Source organism: Colobus angolensis, unplaced genomic scaffold (assembly GCF_000951035.1).
Source record: "Colobus angolensis palliatus isolate OR3802 unplaced genomic scaffold, Cang.pa_1.0 Scaffold13, whole genome shotgun sequence".
In the NCBI taxonomy this organism is placed as follows: domain Eukaryota; kingdom Metazoa; phylum Chordata; class Mammalia; order Primates; family Cercopithecidae; genus Colobus; species Colobus angolensis.
Window position 1 is genome coordinate 19,401,095 of NW_012114252.1, and position 14,480 is coordinate 19,415,574.

Sequence of the window (14,480 nt, forward strand, 5' to 3'; positions counted from 1 at the left end):
GTTCTGAAAGACATCCTTGACTAGAAAGTATTTTAAAAATAGGAGCCAAATCCTATGCAATAGAACAGTAGGTGTCAAAATGGAACCCAGATTTCTATGCTTTTTTATCTTGACTTGTTAGGATTAATTATAATTAATTAGGCATTTTTACTCAGCTTTTACATTTAGCAGAAAATTTGGATTATTTAGTTTTATTTACTTTATGAATCTATTCGGAAATAGCCAGATCTAATATCCTATTACTGATTTCATTTAGTTACATACATTGTTTTGAATAAGTTTACCTTAGTAGGTACAGCCTACATGTGAATACATTTTGGTGGTTGAAAAAAACTTCGTGAATTTTACTTTTAAAGATTGGCTATAGAGTATACACGTTTTACTCATTTTAAGTTCTTCATTGAAAATCTCAATTTTAATGAATCTTTAGAGCTTGGAGGTGCTGATGTTTCTAATTAACATATCAGAAAGGTTTTTAGCATGCGTCGCCCGTCCTATCCTGAAGCCAGGCTTCTGAGCTGCCTACCTGGAATGTGTGTCTGTCCGCCCGAGGGTAGACATGCCATTTTTTGAAGGTTAAATTGACTGTCCAATTATCTTACCAGTAAAGGCAATCTGACTAAGTATTTAAATATCTGTTGGTCACTATTTTATTGTATTTCCATTCCTTCTCTCTTCCCCATTTTGTCATACTTCCTTCCAGAGCATCTCTGATCAATATTTGTATGTTTGTTTCTTACACTAAACTTTCTTCACTAGATAACCTTACCTAATACATTCTTCATTAGATTATTTGTTTCTTTTGATTTTGGCAAAATAATAATAATAATAATAATAAAGAGGATTGACTTTTATGGCATAAATTTTTCACTTATTATGCCAACCTTTGACCAAAGGAAGAGTAGAGCTCGTGTTCACTATGGACTTATCAATCTGCTACCTATGGCACTTCCAGATATATTGGGAACCTATCCAGCAAAACTGTAACCAACTGGGTATACATATGGAAACTTTGACATACATATGGAAACTTGCAGATGTATATAACCTTCTGTACACTCAATATTAATTTAAATTTTTTGAGAATCCACCAGGAATTTTAAGGCATGATCTTTATCCATAAACAAGTTAATGATGTTTAAATTTTTGTTAAATAGGAGCTATTAAATATTTAAATGTAGGAATAAGTGAAATGGGGAGAAGAGAGTGTATTGGTCAGGGTTCTCCAGAGAAACAGAGCCAGTAGCCAAGAGGGTATGGATCTATCCAGAGACAGAGATGGATTTTTTTTTTTTTAATTGAGATATAGTTTCGCTCTGTCACCCAGGCTTGAGTGCAGTGGCACGATCACAGCTCACTGCAGCCCCGACCTTCTGGGCCCAAGTGATCCTCCCACCTCAGCCTTTCAAATAGCAGGGACTACAGTTGCAGGCCACTATGCCCAGCTAATTTTTTTATTTCTTGTAGAGACTGGGCAATTAAAATTTTCTTTTAGTCCTGCTAACCTGAAAGAGGTTGCTTGATACATCTGTGGGTTATATTCAGCATAATGTTTTTTACACCATACTTTATGAGCATTTGATGAAGGTCAAAGGTGGGGCCCGGATGAACCTGCCTAAGAATACCTTTGTCAGTAGTAACTATCTGTACGTGGTCGTGTGTCTGAATCAAATAAACTGTAATATTTGCATATTACTGAAGTTTGGGTGTAGATGCCTATGTTAGTCGGTATTTAAGACACAGGGTTAGTGAATTTTATCCTTCCTGTTGGTGCTGTGGGCATGGCCTTACACAATGCTTTCTGGTCACCTTCTCCCCTGAGGAGGACCTCGGCACCTGTTCAGCCTCGCCTGAGGCGTATTTCTGTGCCCTCTTCCTGTGTAGAACCCTCCTGAGACTGAGGATGTCCTGATGTGAGTTAGAGAAAGTTCTGCCCACCTCTCCCTCCAGGCAGGTACAGCTCCCCAGGCCTCAACTTGTTAAACTAATCCCGCCATCTTCAAGGCCAGGCCAACCCACATTTCCTGAGCAAAAACTTATTTTTCTCTCCATTTCACGACTTCACTCATTGAAATATCAGCAGCTCTGGGTGTGTGTTTCTGGCTGTGTTTATGCCGGACACAAGGCTCGGGGATGAGTTCAGGCTGGGGTCAGCCCCTTAACCGTTGTCCAGGGCCTTCTGTGCAAGACACAGCCACCCTGTCTGTCTCCACCCCCCGGCTCTCCCAACTAGACATTTTCAAGAAACAAATAATTGGCCATACGAGTATTCACTGTGTGTAAGGTGGCGAGAGTTTTGAATTTGTTTCACGAGATGTTTTGAAATATTTCAACTGATTAGAAAAATATGGATGAACTATTCTGGGAATGTCACAAGACCCAAAGACTTTCTGAATGTGTAACTTGTTAAAAGGATTCTGTTCTTTTCCTAAATTTATTAGATTCTGTTCTTTTCCTGGAGACCACTGACAAGATTTTCTCTTTCCAAACAAAACAGTTTGTGACTCACATATTAATACTTTCCAGGTGGAGATTTATGTATCTGAACGCATGGTTAATAAAAAGTTGTACACGTATTCCTTGAGGAGGGGGAGACTTAAAATTTAAAATTAGTTAATGTGTTTCAGATAGTTCAAAAACAATACAGAAAATAATTTCTTTTTTAGGAGCAAAGTGAGGGCGGGTGGGCAATCAGCACTTGGCCATCGTCATTAGCAAAGTGTGCTGTCTTTATTGATACCAACTGTTTAATTTAAGCCAACTGTTTAATTTTGCCTTATTTGGCTTCTTTTTATATATTAAACATCACCAAGTAAAAGATAGCTCTGCCCACAATAGAGAAGACACTGTTCCTTTGTATTCACACAGCAGATAAAAAACTGAGCAAAACATTGTGTTTGTAGTCTGTGAGTCTCTGACTTGGTGAATGGACTAAACAAGTTGGTTTTTAAGTAGTAACATTTTGGTTTATACTTGAACCTTCAATCCCAGCGTGACTTGGGTACACAAGCAGGCGCGCAAGGGTTGTTTCATGCGCACTGATCTCTGTGCCTGCTGAACGGGGCCACGCCTGCACCCTGGAGACACAGTAGCTGCGGCCACAGGGAGAGCACACAGGCCTTTGAAGTTCCACGGGGATGTTTTTGGCAAACAGTCAATGTTTGTATTTGACCTTCAGATCATATCTATTCCCCCTCCTTAGAGTGATGCCGCATGCTGGATGGTAACAGTTTTCGTCTGTGCCTCCACATAGCACTTCTTGAAAGAAATCTTCAGTGTGGACTCCTCTGTTCAGAAAGAAAACCCTCCTGTGATTTAGTCCACGGCTTAATCTTATTCATGCGTTCTCAGGTGACACAAGAAACTTAGTCCAGGACTAGTTTTACTTTGCCTCAAAGCAAAAGTATTAGCACACACACTGACACTCACACCTCACATATATACACAGATTATTTTGGCTGTATTATGGACTTGCTTTGGAAGACATAGCATCAGCCTGCTCTTTGTTGTCAGGACAATAAACAAATTGGTTAAATGGATGAGTTAATTAGAAATAGCACATAGTCAACAGTTGTTACTGACTTGTTTTCAATAAATTTAACTTGTAATGAAAACCATTTCTTATCCAAAGCACAAGTCGAATTTTATACAATTGTAACACACATTCACCTGGTTTGCCACGGTTTCTTCTGTAAGACGGAAGATATCTGTATTGCTGGAGAAGGTGTGCTTTTTTCGTACTGGTTGATAAAATTTTAATTTAGAAACTTAGTCTAAAGAAAGCACCATTAGGCTTTGTGAAAAGGGGGAGTGGGAAGAACCCAGGAGCTTAAAAAACAAAAGATCTCCTAAAACTAGTAAGTGAGTTCAGCAGTTGACAGGATATGAGATCAGTGCACAAAATCAATCACATATAGTAGTCATTATGTGTTAACAGTGAACGTGTGGAAACCACAATTAAAAACACAACACCCTTTCCAATTTCTCCAGGAAAATTAAATACTTAATTATACACTTAACAAAACATGTACAGAATCTGGAGGGTGAAAATGAAAAAAGATACCACTGAAAGAAAAAGAGACTTATAATGTTCACTTATTGGAAGATTCAATATAATAAAAATGCCAGTCATCCCTAAGGTGATTTATAGGTTTAGTGTAATTCCTGTTAAAATCTTAACAATATTAAGACACATATGGAAGCTTATTCTACAATATGTGTGTAAGGACACAGAACTTCTCATAGCTAAAGAAAACACAAAAGAAGAATAAAATCAGAGGAACTACCCTACCCATATTAAGGCCTACCAGGCAGCTAGAGTAATCCAGACACTATGGTATTGGTAGACAGACAGACACAGAGATCAAAGGAAGAGAAGGGAGAATGCAGAAATAGACTCACACAAATACACTCACACACAAAAAGGTGACTTTTTTGGCAAACATACAGAACAGTCAAGTGGAGGAAAGATCAACTTCAACAAAAGGTGCTGGACAACCGCGCATCCATAGGCAAAACAAGCAAAACAAAAATAATAAAGCAAAGCCAAAATCTCACATATTATAGAAAAAAATCAAGATGATCAGAGACCTAAATGTAAAGTATAAAGCAATACAGTTTTTAGGGAACAAAAGAAGGAAATATTTGGGATCCATGACTAGGCAAAAAGAGCTTAAGCTTGACATCAAAATCCTAATCCACATTAGGAAAGATTGATAAATTATATGACATCAAAATGTAAAACTCTTATTCAGAAGACTTCATTAAAAATATTATAAGACAAGGTTCAGGCTGGGAGAAAATATTGCAACCTTCATATCCAACAAAGGACTAATATTTAAAATATATAAACAGTACTCCAAATTAACAGTAGGAAAATAAAAACTGTTCTCGTGCAATTAGATACGGGCAAAAGACATGAAGAGATATTTCGCCAAATATGAATATACGGATAGCACATAAGCATGTGAAAAGGTGTTGAGTGTCATTAACCATTAGATAAATGCACATTAAAACCCTGATAAGATACCACCACATACCTATCAGAACAGCTCATAAAAAAAAAAACTGTGACAGCATCAGATGCTGGTGAGGATGTGAAGAAACTCACTGCCCCATGCATTGCTGGTAGGAATGTAAAATAGTGTACCGCCATGCTAGAAAAGAGTTTGACAGTTTCTTATAAAACTATAGATGCATAGATGCAGCTACCCTATGAACCAGGTATTGTACTTCTCAGCATCCGTCCAAGAGAAATGGAGGCATATGTTTACACAGATACCTCTATGTAAATGTTCATAGTAGCCTTATTCATAAAAGCCCCGCTGGAAACACTCGAGATGTTTTTCAGACGGCTAAGTGGCTAGATACGCTGCCGTGTGTTAACACTGGAATACAGTTTAGCCGTACGCAGCAGCCTGGATGAATCCACAGAAAACTGTGCTCCCAGTTTTTGATTTAGAGTTTGGTAGAGCTTCTTTTTTTCCCCCTTTAGAAAAATTTTCATTGAGAGCTTTATAAACTTGATAACAGATGTAGGGATGATTTAAAAGCATTACCTTCCTCAAAACATTTTTTTGTTTGTTTGTTTTTTGTTTGTTTACGTTCTGGGATACATGTGCAGAGCTTCTTTTTCTTATGATTATATATAATACTTTTTGATTTTCAGAAATACTGGGGAACATGGAAAAGAACAAAAAAGAAGAAAATGGTATGCACCACGAACGCCTGTCTTGGAGAAACCCCTGTAGATGCAGATTCTTCCAGATGCTGTCTAGTCCTTACTTCTAGTTTCACTTGGTGTTTTCTTGGGATTCCTGTGGCTAACTCGTGGGGAGACAGAAAAAAACGCCAAAACCTCATGCTATGAAGTTAATCAGTGGAAAGTGAATTAGGCATCAGCCTAGAGGCCGTGGAGAGCTGGGAGGAGTGGGCATCTGATGATGAACCCTGAGCGCAAAGGCTGGGGGGTTGGCTGGGAGCCTTCCCCAGGGCCTATATTTTCCCCGGGATGTCCCTGCCAATTGAATACCTGTTGAAATTATTTTCTTAAGCAGCACTTTTCACAGCAATTATGACTTTTATGTGATTTGACACTTTAAGAACGTAGAAGTTTATTTTTCCTAGACTTTGCCTTAAGGAGCAGTAAACATGCTTAAATAATTGGTTAAAATTTGGAGAGAAGAAATGAATAATATATAAATTAATGAACAATGGTGATGTAGACAGATTTCTGGTGAGGAAAGATATTAACTATTCTCCTTCAGCTGCCAACTCAACCCAACACTTAAGGTCAAGACACCTCTTCACTGCTTAAAAAATACAACTATAGGCCTGGCATGGTGGTGCATGCCTGTAATCCCAGCACTTTGGGAGGCTGAGGAAGGCCAGATCACCTGAGGTCAGGAGTTTGAAACCAGCCTTGCCAACATGGCAAAATGCCTTCTCAAAAAATACAAAAATTAGCCAGGAGTGGTGGTGGGCACCTGTAGTCCCAGCTACTCCACTCAGGAGGATGAGACAGGAGAATCGCTTGAACCTGGGAGATAGAGGGTGCAGTAAGTCAAAATCATGCCATTGCACTCCAGCCTGGGCAAAACGAGTGAGACTCCATGTCAATAAATACATACATACATACATACATACATACATAAAACTATATATAGTTGATATCAGTGTTGCTAAAATTTCTATGGAATTGGACCACCAAATTTCTACAATGTTGGTATCCTTTTTCTGTAAATAAAATGTAGGAGACTTTAGGAATTGCTGACTTCCAGGAGAGGCAGAGCAGCAAGACCTTCAGTGTGTCCGATCTGCCTTGCAGGAAACTCCTAACTAAGCTTGAGAGACGCTGGGCTCGGGGGCAGGACAGGGGTGTGTTGGTCCGCCGATGTCAGGCTTCACAACTTTGAACAGACTCCAGTGCCCTGATTTCTGAAATAGGTAAAATAATGGCTCTGTTTGCGAGTTGTTGTGGAGACTAATAGAGGAAGTGCCTCAAAAACATCCAGTGGAGAATTTGGGCCATCAGTATCAAGAAATACTAGTTCCCGTCGCATTTCCCTTTGAGTGGAATTAAACAGTATTAATCCATCTGTAGTTTTTATCCATCTAGAGCACCCATGCTAAGAGTCTTCTACCCCATGATAGAAACAGCAGACAGACTATTCCCTGGATCTGCCAATCTTTTAAAAACAAAATAGCGCTGACTCTTAACAAATGCTCTCTGAAATTTCTGACTCTGCACATGGAGATATCTAGATGTTGCCAGTGTTCCAAGAGCCAAAGAGGATAAGAAAATAATAGGCTTAAGCTATAGATGTATGATTTTGACTCATAGAAGAATAGTATAGAAGACATTGAATATTAAGTTAAAGGGTCTGAATGCTAGAGGTTATGTGACCATGAATCAATATGGGGGTAAAACTGGAAACTCTTAGATGAAACCCTTGCTTTGATGCTTCTAGGATGGTTCTCAGCCACTGTGCTGAGATTAGTGGGATAACATCTGCGGAGGTGAAGCGAGTCCACTGGCCACTGGGAAGTCCATGACCCTTACCCAGCATTATTACCTATTTCAAACTGTTAAGAAAAAAAAAAAAAAAGTCTGGGCATGCCATTGTAACATTGCATCGATGATTGTCAACTTTCAGGCAATTCACGTCAGTATGCAACAGCCAAGTGTGAACTATGATCTTTTCCTTTCACCTATTTGTTACTTTTATCTGTCTGAAAAGTATAGAACAGCATATTTTATGGTTTAAGATGGTTAGTGGCACAGTCATTTATTTGATTAAGAGCTTCATTAATGACGGAGTACACTGACTGAAAATTGCCCGCATAGGCAAGATCTAGTCATTCCAGGAAATACTCATATTCCGTACATGCATTGCAACCTGAGTGTAGGAGGCATACCACACACAGTGTCTCATTTGTCATTCACAAAACCACTGTGAACTAGAAATGGAGAATTTTTAAATCTATTTTTAATATATTTTTACCCTGTTTTACAGATAATAAAGATTTAAATGGGGTTTTTTTTAATTGTCAAATGGTACTTAAATATGTCTTCAGATTCTTAGTTTCCATATTTTACCATGCATATTTTCCAAGTTTTTTTTTTTTTTTTGCCCGTATGTGAGATTTCATGATTGAGTGATGTCAAAGGGAAAATTTGTATTTTTAATCTCCAAAAATAAACATGTATTTTTTTTTATTCTGGTACCAACCTTCCCATTTTAAGATAGAGTTTTGCTGATAAGTAAGAACTGCATTTCTAGTGAAATCATCCTAGATGCTTTTGAATGGTGGGAGAATTTTAAGTATTGTGCAAAAGGCATTGTGTTTTTTTCTTCGTCTTTATGACAAGTTTTCTGGCTACAGAGGAAAATGCTCACAACCAAGCTGAAGGCATCTTTCCTGCCATCAGGCAAACTGCCCTTTCAAATTGTCTGTTTTGAATTGGTTCCCACCTGACCCGTTACCTAGTTAACAGACCTGTCTGCAACCACTAGGATTTCTTCACAGGGCTTCATCTACCCAAAATTTAACTGAAATAAAAATGCCGCTGTATTCATACTTTCTCATAGAGCGGGTCATAGCTGCTGTAAATTCTAGGCTAAAAAGTAAAAGAAAATGGAGGATGGGAGGTTTAAAGAAATGCTTAAGCTAGCTGGTGCAGGGCTACGGGGAGCTTACTGATTGATTACTTATCAAGAATTGTAAAAATTTTTTTTTTGCCCATTTGACTCTAATGATAACAGGAGCCAATTGTTCTTTGCAAGACAAGTGGCCCCTCAATGGAATATTAACTTGTGCAATGATCAAGTAAGTCAGAAAAAAAGATAATGTCAGGAAGATGCATAGAAACCTACTGTGAGGACCAGAAGTATGGAGAGGGGTTACAATTTGTTATCATTAAGATTTATCACTAGGGCCAGCATGTGGTGGCTCACACTTATAATTCCAGCACTTTGGGAGGCCAAGACATGCAGACTACTTGAGATCAGGAGTTCAATACCAGCCTGGGCCACATGGCAAGACCCTGTCTCTACTAAAAATACAAAAAATTAGCCAGGCGTGGCAACATGTGCCTGTGATCCCAGCCCAGAGTCCAGAGGCTGAAGTGGGATGATCACTTGTGCCTGGGAGGCAGAGCTGCAATGAGTTGAGATCACACCGTGCCCTCCAGCCTGGGAACAGAGCAAGACCCTGTATAATAATAATAATAATAATAATAATAAAAGGTTTATCACTAAAGGTTTATAGATTGCAGACAAAAGGACCCTCTGACCATGGTAAGCCAATTTCTTACTGATATCATTGCCCTTGATCTTTTTCTGTTCCACTGCCCCAAACCCCAGCTTGCTCATCCTCCATCACATTTGAGGGACCCTAGAGGAGGTGACCCCACCCCAGGAGCTGGTCTCCACCGCCACCTGGGCACGGCATGCTGCAGCGTCACCTGAGCTCCTGCTGCTCCCTGCTTCACAACTGTCCCTTCTCCGCAGCAAATGTCTAGGTTCCCACGACCTTCACCTGGTCACCGGAACCTCAACCTCTTTCTCGCCTAGAAAAATCAAAGCTACAAGCATTGGTTGCTCTCCTCCCCTGAGATGGCACCAGCCTTCAGTGTCATATTTGTCACCTTACCTGGCACGTCCTAGAAAGTCAGGTTGTTTCTGCAGTGAGAGGCAGACCCTCCCCTTGCACCAACTCCACACCCTCTTCAGTACTCATCCATTTCCCCCTCTTCATCCTCCATTTCCTCATCCATTTCCCCCTCTTCAGTACTCTCCACGGCTCCCTTTCTTGAAGTCTTTTATGCAGGTTTTTATACTTCTACCTCAGCAGGCTCATATTCCAAAGTCTCTCCCACACCCCACTCCAGCCCCTAGATTGTTCTTCCAACCTCAGCCGAGATTCAGGGAAAAGAAGTTCTCACAGACCCAGCTCACATGGCCATTGCGATTTGCTTCTCCCTTCCAATTCCAAAAAACATTCCCCTTGTCAAGGGCACAATTTACTTGTTTCTGTGGTCTCTTTTCCATCACTATCATTCAGTCTTAAAGGCACCTTTTCCAGCCAGGCACAGTGGCTCACACCTGTAATCCCAGCATTTTGGGAGGCTGAGGTGGGTGGATCATGAGGTCAGGAGTTTGAGACCAGCCTGGCCAAGATGGTGAAACCTTGTCTCTACTAAAATACAAAAATTAGCCTGGCGTGGTGGTGTGCGCCTGTAATCCCAGCTACTTGGGAGACTGAGGCAGGGGAATTGCTTAAACCAGGAAGGAGGAGGTTGCAGTGAGTTCGTCACACTACACCCTAGCCTGGGCAACAGGGCAAGACTCTGTCTCAAAAAAAAAAAAACCTTCTGTTTTAATGACTCAAATTTCTTGTAACATTCTTACTCCATCCTGGACACTCCATTCTTTCCTCAGCCCTAATTCCAGCATCTCACTTCGTGTGAGCTCACCCTCTCCCATGGTTTTAGCCTTCTGCATGTCGATGATTTCCAGATCCTATTATCTAGTGTTTTTCTGAATTCCAGATCTTTATAGCTGTTAAGTCTTGGGACTACATTTAAACTTTAACAAGTAGTTTAAAGTCAATGTGTCTGATATCAAATATAAGACTTGATCTTTCCAAAAACCTATTCCTCCTCTTGAGAATGTTTTCCAGGTGAATGGACCCGCAGTCCACCCTGTTTTCCCAGACGGAGACTTGCTACTCATCGTGAACTCCCGGCTTTCCACCTCCCAGTGCCCAGTTCACCCCCTCGGACTGCCAGCTCTGCCTCCTCCCTTCTCCTCTCCCCATCCATCCTCTTCTTCACCACCACTGGTCTCTCACTGGGCCACATGCCCCCCTTACTTGCCTTACCTCTTTCCAGGTAATGTTGCCCTGGGCTACCAGGATATTCTTTCCGAGGCACCAACCTGGTCATGCCACTTCTTTGTTGCAAGGCCCTCAGAGCTGCCCGTCACTTCCAAGACATGACAAACTCTTTTTCAAGCTGTACAAAGCCCTGGCTACTTCTCCAGTCTCATCAATCTTTGCTCATCTCACTGTAGACTCCAATTTTGCACACATGGATATATTTTCCCCATATGCATCATGCTTGACCAATTCTTTCTGCTTTGACATGTTCTAATTATTCCAGGGATAAGCTGAAAGCCTGGGAGTTGCTTGGCAAATTCTTACCTGGCAACTCTTGGAACCAAAACCTGCTTTTCCCCACCGTGTTTCCTCATGGTCCACTTCTGGGTGCAGCCCCTTCCTGTACCCTTATACCTGGAGTCTGTCTCTCTGATTCTGTCTCCCTTGTCTGTGCCCCTGCATAGTTTATTCTGCTGTTGTTGAGTCCTTTTCCTTCATATTCTCAGCTGCTTGGTATTGCCTGTGTTAAGATAGGTGATTCATATACGTTTGTTGAGGGAAAGGAGTAAATCAATGGCATAATCAACCAATCTCATTATTGAAAAGTACCAACAAAGAAAAATAATAACTTACTATAAATTAGGCATCTTTAGTTCAGATATTAATTACAAAGCGTTATGATAGAACCTGTCAAATTTTTATATGAAATACATGAGTCACGGCCAGGTGTGGTGACTCACGCCCATAATCCCAGCGCTTTGGGAGGCCGAGGTCAGGAGTTTAAGACCAGCCTGACCAGCATGGTGAAACACTGTCTCTACTGAAAATACAAAAATTAGCTGGGCATGGTGGTGCGTACCTGTAGTCCCAGTTACTCAAGAGGCTGAGGCAGGAGAAACGCTTGAACCCGGGAGGCGGAGGTTGCTGTGAGCCAAGACTGTGCCACTACACTCTAGCCTGGGCGACAAGAGCGAAACTCCGTCTCAAAAAAAAAAAAAGAAAGAAATACATGAATCACTTGTGACCTTCTCCTGTCACAAGGAAAGGTGCAGCAGCTAAGATGAAAACCGAGTAAAGGAATATAAATATGTCCTGGTACAACAAGAACTAACGTTTCCCTTTCCTGAGACATCATGTGCTGTTATGCACCAAACGCTTTGAAAATTTGGGGACACCATGTCCAGGTGATTCCCATCATTTTAGAGATCAAATATGGCAGAAGTGACTTTTAACCACAGAAATCTGACCAGAAGCCAAGCGGTAACGTTGCACGCCTTGTCTCCTAACAGGTATTTGAACCAGACCGTGCAGGACGATGCATCCACAGGGGAGCGTTCTCTGAACAGGGAGAAATTGGCTGTTTTGAAACAAGCCCTGAATGTAGTTGGCTTCAGCAACTTGGTGAGTCATGTCATAAATATTTCACTGAGTAAATCAACCTTCTACTAATTTATAAAAGTTATTCATTCAGAAGTATTTACTGAGCCCCTGTGACATTCCAGGTGTTGCCGAGGACACTGATGATGCGACAGACAATAAGCCCCAATCCCTGCCTCCTGGAGCTGACATGCTAGTGGGGACAGGGGCGGGGGGCAGGACTTAATCCACATGTTGAGGAAGAAGGGAACTAGGAAGAAAACAGAGTAGTCAGCAGAGAGTGGCAAGAGGAGAGGGTGCAGTTTTCAAGAGGGTGGACAAGGAGCCCTTTCCCAAAATGAATATAATATATACATTATATATTTTTAAAAATATATATTTTATAATATATAATTTTAAAATATTTAAAATACATTTTAATAGATCATAAACTTTATAATTTATAGATTATATTTATAAAATATAATTTAAAATTTAAATATATAATATTCAAGATATATATTTTATATATGTATCCAAAACAGATCAAATAACTTTATATTTGATCAACCCATGAAAAAACTGATAAACCTGAAGTAACTGTTCGTGTTAAGAATCGCTTGAAAATTAACATAATCACCTTGTTAAAACATCTTCTTGAACAATGTAAATGTTTCAATATTGTTATATTTGATTGCACAGAATTGCCAAATACCTGCAAGTATTATGAAGCTGAAAAATACCTCCAAGCATTATGAAGCTGAAAAATTACACTTTAAAACTTTTAGACCATGGCCGTGCAGTAGAACCATCTCTGATGATGGAAATGTTAGTGACCTGCTCTGTGCCGTACCACACGGTAGCTTCCAGCCACGTGTGGCTCCTGGATGCTTGAAGTGTGGCTAGTGGACTAAAGAAATAAATGTTTAATGTTTCTTTAATTCATTTAAATTGACATAGCCATGTGTGGTTAGTGGTTACTGAATTAAACAGCACCCGTCCAGTGAATAAGACATAAGAAATGGTCTAAGGCTTGAGAAAGACCTCTCAGAATTCCCTTCAATCTCTATTTCCCAGAGGCATTCTCTTTGCCTCCATTCAACATCGTGGTATTTTGGATTATGGTCAATTTATGGACAATTCCTCATGAATATTTAATATAGTATCACAGGGATAACTTGGACAGGCCACTAGTTCACAAGCCCAGACTAGGTCACAGATTTAAAGTTGTTCTTTTTATTTTTCTGAAGCCAGTACATGTGAGTACTGTGGGGAGGGTGAGTAGGTGGGGAGGGTGGAGAGGTCCACGGGGGGAACAGGAAGGAGGTGAGGCTCACCCTAAATCAGTGAACGCGGGGGCACCTTGCTGCACCCACCCTTGCCGCGTTGAGAGACTGGAACTCGAGGAGCCCGCAATCACATGGCGTCTCGTTCTTTTTGGCTCTGATTACCTAGCCTCTGTTTTTCTCCTTCACTGAGTCCGACCCACTGGCACTGTTCTGTCTTTGCACTTGCTGCTGTGGTACTTTTTTGTTTTGATATTTTTCCCTCCTTCCATGCCTGAGATGTCTGCTTCCTCAGAGGAAGTGAAGCTAGAGATATGGATAGAAACCATTCTGCCAACATACCAGTTGCCTGGAAACGGGGCTTTGAAAATTCATGACTGATCCTCAAAGGCAGGGCAAGCAAAGTACACTTTCTGACTAAGATAACCCAGGGAGACTCTCATAGCCTTCTTGGTAAAAGTAGTAGGTACACACTAGCGAAACCCATGAAATTAATTATTTCATCCTGACCCTGGGAGTGACTTGAATGAAGACAATTTAATCCACTTTAGAGGGATGGATTATGTCCAGTAAGATTCAAAGGAAGGTATTTCTGGGCCAGTGAGTTCTTGAATCAACACTTGTGATTGTGGTCCTGAGAGATCTGTTCGTAACCGTGCCTCCAGCTCTCCCGTCTAGCAGGGTGGCAGGGATGGCTGCGCACTCCGCAGAGACACAGAATCACAGCCTCCTTTCTGCTCAGGAAGGAGTTTATTTTTACTTTTGTCATAGAATCCAGCACACTGTAATGCACATTGTAGTTATTTTCACAGCTCTGTCTCCATCACTAAATTATGAGGTTCTTGAGGACAGTATAGATTCTTCAGCTGTCTATCCAGAGGTGCCTATCTTGCAGGTACCAGAACCTTTCACGAAGACTAATTGATTAAAAAAAAAAAAAAAAAAAGCTGGGCATGG

The 14,480-nt window shown here is 40.6% G+C and overlaps 1 protein-coding gene across 1 annotated transcript in view; it reads left to right on the forward strand.

The window, feature by feature from the left end:
* The window catches only part of MYO16 (myosin XVI), a 653,675-nt gene that overhangs the window by 358,842 nt on the left and 280,353 nt on the right, over positions 1 to 14,480 (forward strand). Inside the window, exon 17 of the mRNA XM_011933947.1 lies at positions 12,171 to 12,282. Coding sequence (XP_011789337.1) covers positions 12,171 to 12,282 — 112 coding nt within the window. The remainder of the gene's footprint in view (positions 1 to 12,170; positions 12,283 to 14,480) is intronic.